This window comes from Ochotona princeps, chromosome 1 (genome assembly GCF_030435755.1).
Source record: "Ochotona princeps isolate mOchPri1 chromosome 1, mOchPri1.hap1, whole genome shotgun sequence".
In the NCBI taxonomy this organism is placed as follows: Eukaryota; Metazoa; Chordata; class Mammalia; order Lagomorpha; family Ochotonidae; genus Ochotona; species Ochotona princeps.
Genome location: NC_080832.1, coordinates 1,360,942 through 1,373,522, shown reverse-complemented (window position 1 = coordinate 1,373,522; position 12,581 = coordinate 1,360,942). Strand labels below are relative to the sequence as shown.

General features: G+C 53.5%; 1 protein-coding gene across 2 annotated transcripts in view; it reads left to right on the top strand.

Moving 5' to 3' along the window:
• The window catches only part of AFDN (afadin, adherens junction formation factor), a 126,615-nt gene that overhangs the window by 26,939 nt on the left and 87,095 nt on the right, over positions 1-12,581 (top strand). For both annotated transcript variants that reach the window (XM_058674117.1, XM_058673672.1), the window contains exon 2: positions 11,942-12,137. In XM_058674117.1, coding sequence (XP_058530100.1) covers positions 11,942-12,137 — 196 coding nt within the window. The remainder of the gene's footprint in view (positions 1-11,941; positions 12,138-12,581) is intronic.

Sequence of the window (12,581 nt, the reverse complement as noted above, 5' to 3'; positions counted from 1 at the left end):
GATGTTCAGGAAAAAAATGAAAAGTTTTGGTAATACCAGAAGAGAAATACTATTTTGAAAAAACAGCTTGCTTAATGGTATTTATTGAAATTGGCCTTTTATTTAGCTCCAGATTCTGAAAACAGTAATTTCATGTTAAAATTGTGTATAGTTGATGTAGCTTGTTTAAGGTAGTTTTTCTAGCTTATGTAAACATTTGAAGTGACATGGAAATTACCTTAATTTTTTGAGCATCATAAAAACGATGTTATGATGAATTGTTTTCCTTGTCCTTGAATTGTAGAAGATAAGTGATCAAGTTAACTAGACAGGTGAACTATATTATCTCCTACTTGTTAAAGTATGAATGTTGGGAAGAGTTTTTAAAGTCTGAATTTATACAACAAAGTAGTAAGTCTTGGCACATTGCTGTAAAGTAGTGTGAATTTGAGGACCCACTCTTTGGTAATGGAAAGTTAACTCTGTGAATTGAACTTTTTTTTTTAATTGGAAAGGCAGATTTCCACACATGGGGGAGAGGGAGCTGCTTTGCTCCCCAGCTCACTGGCCTGGTACTCCGGACAAGCCTCCCACGTGGGAGACAGCCGCAGCACGTCGGCCGCCTTCTCTGCTCTCCCGCGCACACTCGCAGGAGCTGGACTGGAAGTGGAGCTGCTGGGATTGAACCTGTGGTCCTGCGGGATGCTGATGTCGATTCCAACTCAGCATTCATTGGCCTGGAGTGTGCTAGAACAGCGTGCTTGTGCTAGACAGTAGGAGGATGAGTGGCAGGTGTCCTCAGAGCTGTTTCTGGTTCACATATGGCCATGCCCCGAGAAGACATTGGCTGGTGTGGTTTAGGTCCACTCCTAGCTGAGAACGCCTCGCAGCTCTGCTGAAGGGACGCCACCTGCTGTCGGCCTGTGTTTGAACCAGCGACGTTCCTCTCTGCTGCTTGGGAATGCTTCTGGAGTGAGGAACCCTAGTGTGCACGTGGTGGCAGGGCACCTTCTGCCGGGAGGGACCAAGTGTGTGCCACTAGACTCCCTCTGATTTAGTGATGGTTGTGGCTGGAAACAGGGTCTTTCAGCAGCTGGTATTTTATGAAAAGTCTGGGTTCCTGGGTGGCCTTGTGTTTGGGCAAAGTGACCACCACTGTGAGATCCTGTCCTGCGGCTGTGTTGCTGCCACTTGGCATCTCAGGCCCTGCGTCACCAAGAAGATGAGTTTCCAGTCTGTGTCCCAGGCAAAGCTGCCGCAGGAAGGTAGCTGGTTAATACCACACAGGTGTATTTACTAGGGCTCGTTTATGTGTGAGGGAAAAATAAATATATGCATAAGACTGTATGTGAGATTTTCATATATAATTTTAAAAAATATTTCTTTATTTTTATTGGAAAGTCAGATTTACAGAGAGAAAGAATGCAACGGCTGGAGCTGAGCTGATCCAAAGCCAGGAGGCAGGAGCCTCCTCCAGTCTCCCACGCGGGTGCAGGGTCCCAAGGCTTTGGGCCGTCTTCCACTGCCTGCTGATACAGTCCAGTGTGCTTGTCTGCATTCACACGGGCAGACACTGACTGCTGCCAGGAGCCTTTGCTTTGGGATTGAAAGGACGCACACCATTCCCAGGCCCCTGCCTGGCACACAGGCCGCTGGTGCTGCTGGTGCCGTGTGTGGGTGGTGAGGCCCCTGCCTGGCACACAGGCCGCTGGTGCTGCTGGTGCCGTGTGTGGATGGTGAGGCCCCTGCCTGGCACACAGGCCGCTGGTGCTGCTGGTGCCGTGTGTGGATGGTGAGGCCCCTGCCTGGCACACAGGCCGCTGGTGCCGTGTGTGGGTGGTGAGGCCCCTGCCTGGCACACAGGCCGCTGGTGCCGTGTGTGGGTCGTGAGGCCCCTGCCTGGCACACAGGCCGCTGGTGCCGTGTGTGGGTGGTGAGGCCCCTGCCTGGCACACAGGCCGCTGGTGCCGTGTGTGGATGGTGAGGCCCTTGCCTGGCACACAGGCCGCTGGTGCCGTGTGTGGGTGGTGAGGCCCTTGCCTGGCACACAGGCCGCTGGTGCTGCTGGTGCTGTGTGTGGGTGGTGAGGCCCCTGCCTGGCACACAGGCCGCTGGTGCTGTGTGTGGGTGGTGAGGCCCCTGCCTGGCACACAGGCCGCTGGTGCCGTGTGTGGGTGGTGAGGCCCCTGCCTGGCACACAGGCCGCTGGTGCCGTGTGTGGGTCGTGAGGCCCTTGCCTGGCACACAGGCCGCTGGTGCTGCTGGTGCTGTGTGTGGGTGGTGAGGCCCCTGCCTGGCACACAGGCCGCTGGTGCTGTGTGTGGGTGGTGAGGCCCCTGCCTGGCACACAGGCCGCTGGTGCTGCTGGTGCCGTGTGTGGGTCGTGAGGCCCCTGCCTGGCTCACAGGCCGCTGGTGCCGTGTGTGGGTGGTGAGGCCCCTGCCTGGCACACAGGCCGCTGGTGCTGCTGGTGCTGTGTATGGGTCGTGAGGCCCCTGCCTGGCTCACAGGCCGCTGGTGCCGTGTGTGGGTCGTGAGGCCCCTGTCTGGCACACAGGCCGCTGGTGCTGCTGGTGCCGTGTATGGGTCGTGAGGCCCCTGTCTGGCACACAGGCTGCTGGTGCCGTGTGTGGGTCGTGAGGCCCCTGTCTGGCACACAGGCCGCTGGTGCCGTGTGTGGGTCATGAGGCCCCTGCCTGGCACACAGGCCGCTGGTGCCGTGTGTGGGTCGTGAGGCTCCTGCCTGGCACACAGGCCGCTGGTGCCGTGTGTGGGTGGTGAGGCCCCTGTCTGGCACACAGGCCGCTGGTGCTGCTGGTGCTGTGTGTGGGTGGTGAGGCCCCTGCCTGGCACACAGGCCGCTGGTGCTGCTGGTGCCGTGTGTGGGTGGTGAGGCCCCTGCCTGGCACACAGGCCGCTGGTGCCGTGTATGGGTCGTGAGGCTCCTGCCTGGCACACAGGCCGCTGGTGCCGTGTGTGGATGGTGAGGCCCCTGCCTGGCACACAGGCCGCTGGTACCGTGTGTGGGTGGTGAGGCTCCTGCCTGGCACACAGGCCGCTGGTGCCGTGTGTGGGTCGTGAGGCCCCTGTCTGGCACACAGGCCGCTGGTGCCGTGTGTGGATGGTGAGGCCCCTGCCTGGCACACAGGCCGCTGGTGCCGTGTGTGGGTCGTGAGGCCCCTGCCTGGCACACAGGCCGCTGGTGCTGTGTGTGGATGGTGGGAGAGTGATAAAAGCTGTTGGTGTTGGAGCAGAGAGAGGGTGTGGGAAGGGAGGAAGGGAGATAGGAATTTGTTCCCAGGTTTATAATTAAGGAGGTGCATTAACCATGCTGTGTCTGGACTTTGTTGTGGAATTCAGCAGAATCTTTGGTCACATGTCGTATGTGAGGGCTCGGCTTCAGCTCAGAAACAACAGATCAGTTGTACTCAAAAAATGCTGTTTAATATATTAGAACCAAGCTGTGGAAATGGTGTTTGCTAGACCAACATGACAATGACTAAGCCTTTAAATTTTATGTTGGAGGTCGTGAAGTAGCTGACGTGGGAGGGCTGCGCTGTGATGTAGTAGGCTAACCCTCTGTCTGTGGCATCGGCATTCCATGTGGATTCCAATTCCCATCCGCTTCCGTGCTAATGGCCTGGGAAGGTAGCAGAGGATGGCCCGAATGCTGGGACAGCTGTACCCACGTGGGCAATTTAGAAGCTCCTGGCTTCACACTGGCGCAGCTCTCGCCGACTCAGCCGTTTGAGGAATGAACCAGCAGATGGAAGTTGACCCCCCTCTCTCTGTTACTCTGCTTTTCAAATAAAGATGATAAATGTTACGAGGAAAAGCTGATGTAATTCTAGTTTGTATTCATTACATGTTTAGAACATAGGGCGGTGTACTGATGCTGGGTTGGCCTGGCCTGGGAGCTGTCTCAGGCCGGTCACAGATGTGTTTCAGAAGGAGGGGAGCGTTGGGGTCTGGAATGTCGCGGGAAGAGCTGTGGCGGGAGCTGCTGTTAGATCTGACACTGCAGATGTCTTCTCCGTCCGCCCTCAGCCAGGACTCTGCAGCTGGGCCAAGGTGGCTCTGGCATCTTGTGCCCACGGTGCCCTGGCTGGCATGTCAGCACTGCTGATTTGGAGAAACCCCATTCTTAGTCTCGATGGATGCAGTGACACCTGTGGACGCAGGAAACAGAAGCACGCTGTGAGATGGTGCCGCCTGTCTCCTCCCCAGGCTGCATCGAGCTGCCCGCCTTGGTCTCTGCCCTTGGTCACCAACAACTGCAGTTGGAGTGGAGCGGTGACAGCAGTGGTGTGCAGCCGTGTGAGGTGGGTTTAACTTAAGGCAGTAGCGTTAGCTGATGGGCTGTGTGTGTGTGCAGGGAGTTCTCCGTCCTTGGTCCCTGCATTTCTTTCAGGGAGGTCTCACTGGAGTTCTAGGGCTGGAAGTCAGGGCGTTGGTCTGTGAACTGGCGAGGAGAGAGCTAGCTTTATTCCCAGGGAGGAATTCTTACCCCTCAACTGACGTTTAGCTTTTTGGTGACTTGCGAGTAGATTAATAAAGGAGCATTTACATGTTATCTCGATGTGAAACATATTTACACAAGTATGGTTGACTGTAATTGGTTGTGTTTCACTTTATGCTCGGGTGGCTTTTAAGGTTGTGTTTGTGTGTGCACACGTACACATGGGGTATTCAGGGGTTATGCTTGAAGCACGAACACAACCTTTAACGCCCAGTGGGGATTGCGCTTCTGCGTGCGAAGTTCCTGAGTTCTTGGCTAAACCTCTGTCACATCCTTGGTGTAAGCAGGTATATAGTTAGTGGTTCATAAAGAGAGAATGGAAAGGGAGGAACCTTCGCGTTTTGGTCCTCTCCATAATGTTGACAAGGGGTTTGGCCACTTCTTTTTTTAAGATTTATTTAATTTTATTAGAAAGAAAGATACACAGAGAGGAGATACAGAGAGATAGATCTTCTATCCACTGATTCACTCACTGAGTAGCAGAGCTGGGCCGATCCAAAGCCAGGAACCTGGAGCTTCTTTTGGGTCTCCCATGTGGGTGCAGGGTCCCAAGATTTTGGGCCAGCCTCAGTTACGTTCCATGATGCAGCCAGTTGAGGAATTTCCCAGGCTACAAGCAGGGAGCTGGATGGGAAGTGGAGCAGCTGGGGCATGAAGTGGCATCTCTGTGGGAGCCCAGCTTGTGCAAGGTGAGGGTTTAACCATTAGGTTTAACCCTTCCATTAATTTTTAAAATAACCCTTGTATTGCTGTTTGCCTGACAACCTCATAAGTCCCAGGAGACACCTGCAGGAAGCCTGGGTTTTGTGCATGTTTGTTTTGGAAAGATCCCAAAGGGCCAAGGGGTCACTTTGGTTCAGCTGCCTTCAAAGCAGCCAAAGTCAGTCCACACAGGAATTGGCACCCGCATGGGACCCAGGCACCTGTGTGGGACCCTGGCACCTCCAATGTGAGGGCGTAGCCAATTGAGCCATCACGCTGGGCCCAAACATTCTTTTTTTTTTTTTAGTTTTAGTTTTAATGCTACAAATATAGTTGAGAAGGATGTATGCCAGAGTGGGCCACTGATTAGAGTGGGGAGGGTGAAGGTATGGAGGAAGAAGGGTGGGACTAACGTTTTCAGTTTTGTTTTTTTTTTTTCCTTTTTCTCCATTATTTGAGCATGGAGTAGAGAGTGTGAGTTGAATGGGAAGGGGCTGTCAAACTACATCAGCAACTCGGGATGATGGGGGACGGTTGTTTGATGTCATCTTATAGACCCTGATGTGGGGAGGAATGTTCTAAGTGTGTTATTGAGTGGTTTGATAGCTCTGAGACTTTGTTGTTTTGTTGCTTCAGAGTTGAGAGAGTTTTCCAAGGTGTGTTGGCTGACAAATTCCACCGTAGTGCATCCACACACCCAGATGCTTGCTGCCAAGGCTCGGCCAGGAGAGTTGTTCAACCTGTTCTGCTTTGCATCTTCTGACGTGGCACTCCACTTCCTCTTGCTGGCCTGGATGAACTGACTGTCATGTCCCCTGTATGTATCTGGACATGTTGTCCACTGCACAGACGTCAGCAACCAAGGAGGCCCAGTCCCAAAACATGCATTCCAAAGCCGTACCACATATCCTGTGATTTTCTCTATGTCTGGAGTTTGAGTCAGTGGTTTAGTTGGGGAGTCCCCCAGGAAGCCTCAGCTGTGATCACAGTCCAGACAGTTCAGTGTGCCACCAGCATCAGCACATACTGGTGAACACAGGTGGCTCCAGGTCCCATATCCCACACAGACCAATGGTACTTCAGTCTAGCCCAACCCAGCCCTGAAACGCACACTAGTGACAACTACTGCCTAGTTAGGGTGACCTCCAGTAACCTCCACCAGATGCCTCCAGCCCCAGTTCCTGTGAGTGTTGGCATGGGTAGCAATTGAGTCTGCTCCGTCCCACATGCCATCTGGCTCTTGTACACATCCACGGTAGCTGTGGCTTAATCAGCCTGGCCTGACCCCAGGCCTGGCTCTCGTGTTTATCAGTAGGGCTGCAGCTCAGCAAAGGAGTGCCTGTAGTTCCCCTACTAGGTCCACTCCCGCTCCTAGTCCTGGCTCTCGTGTTTATCAGTAGGGCTGCAGTTCAGCAAAGGAGTGCCTGTAGTTCCCCTACTAGGTCCACTCCCACTCCTAGTCCTGGCTCTCTTGTTTATCAGTAGGGCTGCAGCTCAGCAAAGGAGTGCCTGTAGTTCCCTGCTAGGTCCACTCCCACTCCTAGTCCTGGATATTGCAGTTGCGATCTAACCTGACATACTTGCACCCAGTCTTGACACCTGCCAGCTAATGCTGTGGCAAAGCTCAGCTGGCCCACACCTCTGGCTCTTGTGTATTATTAGATCTGTTTTGTTATTAGTTGTTAATATCTTATACCTAATTTAGAAGTTCAGCTGTGTGATAGGTAGGAGAGAAGGCAGCAGGGTTTAATTCTATCTGTAGTTGAAGAATCCATTGGATGTCTGGAGTAAGGAAGAAATGCTGTGGTTTGAAGGTAGCAGCACTGACTGGAAACTGTAAGTGTGTGAGAGAGAGAGTGAGAAAGAGAGAGTTCTGTCAGCTGCTGTGTGCTCCGTGCGCACTGGTGTGGTGTGACCTGTGTGAAGCTGGCATTGTTTGGCTGTGGCTGTGGTTGGTGTGTGTGTGTGTGTGTGTGTGTGTGTGTGTGTCAGAGAGAGAAAGAGAGAGAGGGAGTTCTGTCAGCTGCCGTGTGGTCCGTACGCACTGGTGTGGTGTGACCTGTGTGAAGCCGGCATTGTTTGGCTGTGGGGTGGACTTCCCTTGAGTGGGGAAGAACAGGGCCCTGGGGCCGGCCTGAGGAGCTGCAGGAGCACCCCCTGCTGGGTTTCTGCTGCCTGGTCCAGTGATGATCCTGTCACCCAGGAATGAGGTGTTGGTAAGGATGTCTCGAGGGAAGCTTCCATCTTTAATTTCTTCCTGCTGGCAGTTTTCCGAGGTAGCCTCTATTTTCTCCTCCGCTTGTATGCTTTTGGAGAAGCATGGTGAGACTTTTGTTTTGGAGTTGTCATTAAATTTGCCATTTTTATTACAGTAATTATTGGCAATAATATTTCTCAGGGAAAAGTTTGTATGAAGGTAGGTAAAAGGTATACCAGAGAAGCTTGGGTTCCTGTCAAGAGAAATTGTTTTATTGTCTTTGTCTTTGAATTAGATTATTGAGATTGAAAGTGTACATGGAGTATCCTGATGTGATTATCCGCAGTTTTTATTTGCTCCAAGTGATGACTTCTGTGTGAAGACACGCTGCCTGGAGGGTGCAGTGCAGAGGCGCAGAAGCAGGGAGCTTGGCTGGACATGGAGCAGCCAGGCCTCCACCTGACCTTCACGGGGAGGTAGGCACACACCTTACCTGCTGTCAGACGCAGCACTGGAAAGGGTGGCTGTGGTCCTTCCTTAAGGGAGTCTCTTACTTGGAAGGCATACACCATGGAGGACCATCGCCTAGAAAGAGGAGAAGCCACCAGAGGGGAGACGGTCATGTGACCATGGAGATGGGCATGGCATGACACGGGCGTCCAGAGGCCGTGGGGGAGCGAGTGTATGCTGCTGACAGCTGAGCCTCGGATGCCCAGGACAGAGCCCAGAACCACGCAGCCGGGCCTGCTGCACAGTGATCCCATTGCGCAGACCACGTAGATAGAGGCGTTTCCTGGGGGTGTCAGAGGCCTGAGGCATTCCTGTCTCAGAGGTTAGAGCACAGCCCGTGACTGCCGTGGTGCGGAGCCGAGTGCCACTGCCCAATGCCTGACGGGACACGTCGCGTGTCTTCCTGTGCTGTTGGTGCCTTTGGGCACTCTTGCACTCAGCTCTAAATTGGAAGGCTGTGTGTGTGGGTTTAATGTGTGTGTGTGTATGAGGAAATCTCCATCTTTTAAAGGTTGTAATTGGATTGGCTACAACAGCAATAGCCCTCATGGATATTTATTACAAATTAAACATTGTGTGTTTCCTGAGTTCTTCCTAGTTGAGAATGGATGGCCAGAGCTGGAGGAACTGAATCTTACTGTGTTTCTGACCCTGATTGGGTTTTGACTGTTATTGTGGGCATGGAGGGTGGAGGACCTGGGATAATGGCCCCAGAGGTTTCCTTGTCTCAGATAAAATCTTTGCTGGTCTGAGACTGTGACGGAAGGAGACGTGTCATTGCTGTGTGTCGGGTGGTTTGTTCATTTCTAAAAACAAGCTTACTGTTTTGGTTCTGAAACTGAGGAAATTTGAATTCACGTAGACGTTGAGTAGGTCACTCAAGGTCATGGGGTGGGCAGGTGAGGTGAGCAGGGTCTGCACAGAGCCTGTGGGTCAGTCCCATCTGCTGCATGCTCACGTTTGTCTACCCAGCTGTTCCTTTCTGTAGCAGTTGTTAGGAGAGAGAGCCTGCTTGTGTCCTTTCGCATGGTGGAGTGCCCCTTGCAGAGCAGGTGGGGTAGGTGGTCCACGTGGGCCTGGGCCACCCCTTGCTGTGTAAGCTGCGTGGCAGTGGCTGTGCCGTTGGGGACACAAGAGCAGTTAGCGTGTACCACCTAGAGTCGTGATTGTGAGTTTGGGTGCTGTCAGACTCAGGACTTGACTTGGCTGGTCGTCCTGGCTTTGAGAGCACTCTGTGGGCTTCATGCATGCCAGGCAAACGTGTAGTTGGCTGAATGGTGAACATGCAGCATTGACTTACTGGGGGAGATGCTGTGGCGGCAGTTACGGTTAACGTTCTGTGATGTCAGAGTAATTAGTATTAGGCCTGAAATCGCCCTGGGCAGCTTTTCCAGGCACTGTGCTCGGGCCGGAGCTTGGAGAAGGGCGGAGTGAGGCCAGCACGCCTCCCGCCGGGTACCTGTAGCTGCTCCGGGCTCTTTGCTGTCCTCCCTTGAGCATTCTCTCCAGGTAGCTGAGCCACGTTCCTGAGGTTGCAGACACAGGCACGGGACTGCTTTCCCGGGAGGGCCGTCCCTGTGGCCGGAGCCCTGTGCGGAGGCCTGGGGCCGTGTGCACCCCTGGCTCTGTGCTGTCCCGGCTGTGCGTCTCTTGGTGGGCAGTCGTGTTTCTTGGGCTCCCTGTGTGCACTGCTCCTCATCAGTGAAGCAGACCGTCTTCTCAGCTGTGGTGGAGTGCCACAGCAGCTCTTTGGCCGCAGACTAACTTGTGACATTTGATCATCCGGAGGCGTGAGACTGGTTTGGCAGTTGCTGGTTGAGATGGTTAAAGGCAGCATAAGCTCAGTGGTGGAGAAAGAAGACATCAGACTCTCGGGCTACACCTGATTCCTGAAGTTTCAGTCACTTTTGTTTCCTGCAGTGCTGTCTCAAAGGCCATGGGCGAGGGAGCAGACCAGGCGGGTGGGAGTGGGGTGCGTGAGGCCTGCAGACGACGGGTGGCGGAGTGGGGTGAAGGAAGACTGGAGAGCTACCATGCAGTGTGCAGCCCAGCGCCCAGCACCCAGTGCCCAGCACACAGCGCCCAGCGCCCAGCACACAGCACACAGCGCCCAGCACACAGCGCCCAGCGCCCAGCGCCCAGCACACAGCGCCCAGCGCCCAGCACACAGCAGGGTGCTGGCTCTCTGCTGCCAGGCGGCCATGGACGTGGAGTTGGGGGCACTTGGCTGTGGGCTCCACCCAGACATATGGGCAGCTGAGAGCTCTCTCAGGCCCGACCCATGGCCCTTCTGGCGCGTGTCCCCCGTGTCCACGATGGCTCTCTGTTGTTTCCACACATACATGGTGGCTGCAGTGAGACACACAACAGGCTGGTGCAGTCCAGCACAGCCAGGTCAGGACTGCGGCCGCCGGCTGGGTGCTCCCTGTGTGTGTTCATATCCTTTATACAAGTGTTCACCCAGTTCCAGGACCCATTTCCAGCAGTTTCTTCAGGTATATTCTTACTTCAGAAATATCTGTGAAGGGGAGGCTGGTGGGTTGGGGAACATGCGCAGTTTGAATGTGCAGAGTATTGAGAATTGCTTCAGTTGAACAACTGAATGGTTTTTACTGGAGAACATGAAAATAACCTACGAATTAAAATATTCTTTGGGATTTTGTTGAGAGTAGTATTTTTTTCTGTGTTCAGGGAAAATTTCCCACAAGTGTGTCGGGTTCATTTCTACAGCACATGAAGGGACGTGTGAGGGTCCGTCAGAGAGGAAGGCAAGTGCAGCTGGAAGGTAAGCTTGGGGCTGGTGTTGTGGTGCAGTGGGCAAAGCCACCGTCAGTGACTGGTATCCCATACGGGCCCTAGTTCATGTCCTGGCTTCTCCACTTCTGACTCGACTCCTGCTCGTGCAGCTGGGAGAGCAGTGGAAGATGGCCCAGGTGTTTGGGCGCTTCCACCTGTGGAGACCTGGAGGAAGCTCCGGGCCCTTGCCTTGCGCCTGCTCAGCCCTGGCGTTGTGGTCACTTAGGGTGTGAACCAGAGGACGGAGAATTCTCTCTGTGGAATTCTGATTTTTCAGATAAACAAAAAAAGAAAGAAAGGCTTCCTTTGACGTGTAAAGCTTTAAAATTCATGTGCGGAATTTTTAGCATGTTCTTCGATGAATGTTCTGAAGATCCGCCCCCTCGTGGAGTTCAGGTTCTTATCCTCTTTTCCCCCTAAAGGTTTATTCCTTTGGAAGGCAGAGCTGTGAGGGCAGGCTGGACGGCATGAGGACGGAGGAGCGCCGTCTGTTGTGCTGCCGGGGCCAGGCTGCAGCGATGGGCCGCCGTGTGTTGCTGTCCCAGGCACACGACCAACGGGACGGATCAAAGCAGAGCGCCTGGGACTCCACCAGTGCTGTGCTGGGGATGCCAGCGCTGCACGTGGAGGGTTAACTCTGCACCACAGCGGGGCCCACATAAACTGAACTTTCAGCTTTGTGTTCTGTGAACTCTTTGAAATACCCTCATATATGGAGTGATTTTTTTTTTTAGTTAGAATTCTGTTGTGACGTTTTCTCTGAAGATTTCAAGTCAGATCTAAATTATGTTTGTTTCTGGGTGATGGGGTGATGGGTTAGCCACGGTTTTCTTCCTTACCTGATTCCCACGTGATCACATTCGTGGGGGATGGGGCAGACATCACTTTAGGCCGAAGAAAAAGGTGTTTGTTTAGACTGTGGCAGCGCAGAGCAGTGGCGGCCTGATCTCGAGCAGGTTCTTGGACTTGAAGGGTTTGCTGACTGGATCTTGAGTCGGTTTGATGACAGCACTGCTTTCTGCAGACTGGGCACGTGGGCAGGTGTGCGGGTAGGCCTGGCACTGCCCTGTCCGCGTGCACATGCGCTGCTGGGACACTGGGGGGTACCTGGCGGATGCTCATGTGACTGCAGCCTGAGCTTGCAGACTGAAAGCCTCCTCAGATGTTATAGAAAACATTAAAAAAGTAATGAAACTTTTGGGAGTGTTTTTTTAATGTATCGTTTTGTTTTCTTTTAGGATTTGGAGTTCCATGGAGTGATGAGGTTTTATTTTCAAGATAAAGCTGCTGGAAACTTTGCTACAAAATGTATTCGGGTCTCCAGCACTGCGACCACCCAGGACGTGATCGAGACTCTGGCGGAGAAATTTCGACCTGACATGCGCATGCTGTCCTCTCCGAAATACTCACTCTATGAGGTGCATGTCAGCGGAGGTCAGTGTGGGCCGCTCGCTGGGTGGGGACCTACTGCTCACAGGTGCTCAGGGGAGCCTGGGCGCTCGGGGCATGTCAGCGGAGGTCAGTGTGGGCCGCTCACTGGGCAGGGGGCCGTACTGCCTGCAGCTGCCTAGTCAGGAGCCTGGGAGCTCAGTGTTAGTGCCAGAGCTGTTTTATGTCTGGGAGGTGATTTTGTAAGTTCCTAGCACATGTGTTGTTTGCAAGTTAGAGTGCACATTAATTTCATATGTTTGTTTTATGAAATGTATTTTAAAGGCCACCATGGGGAGGGGAGGATCTTGACATGCTGGTCTACTCCCAAGTGGCCACAGTGGCCAGGCTGAGCCAAGAGCCAGGAAGCCTTCTTCAGCCTCCGAGTGGCTGGAACATCTTGGGCTGCTGTCTCCGTTAGCAGGGAGCTGTGTGGAAGTGGAGGAGCCG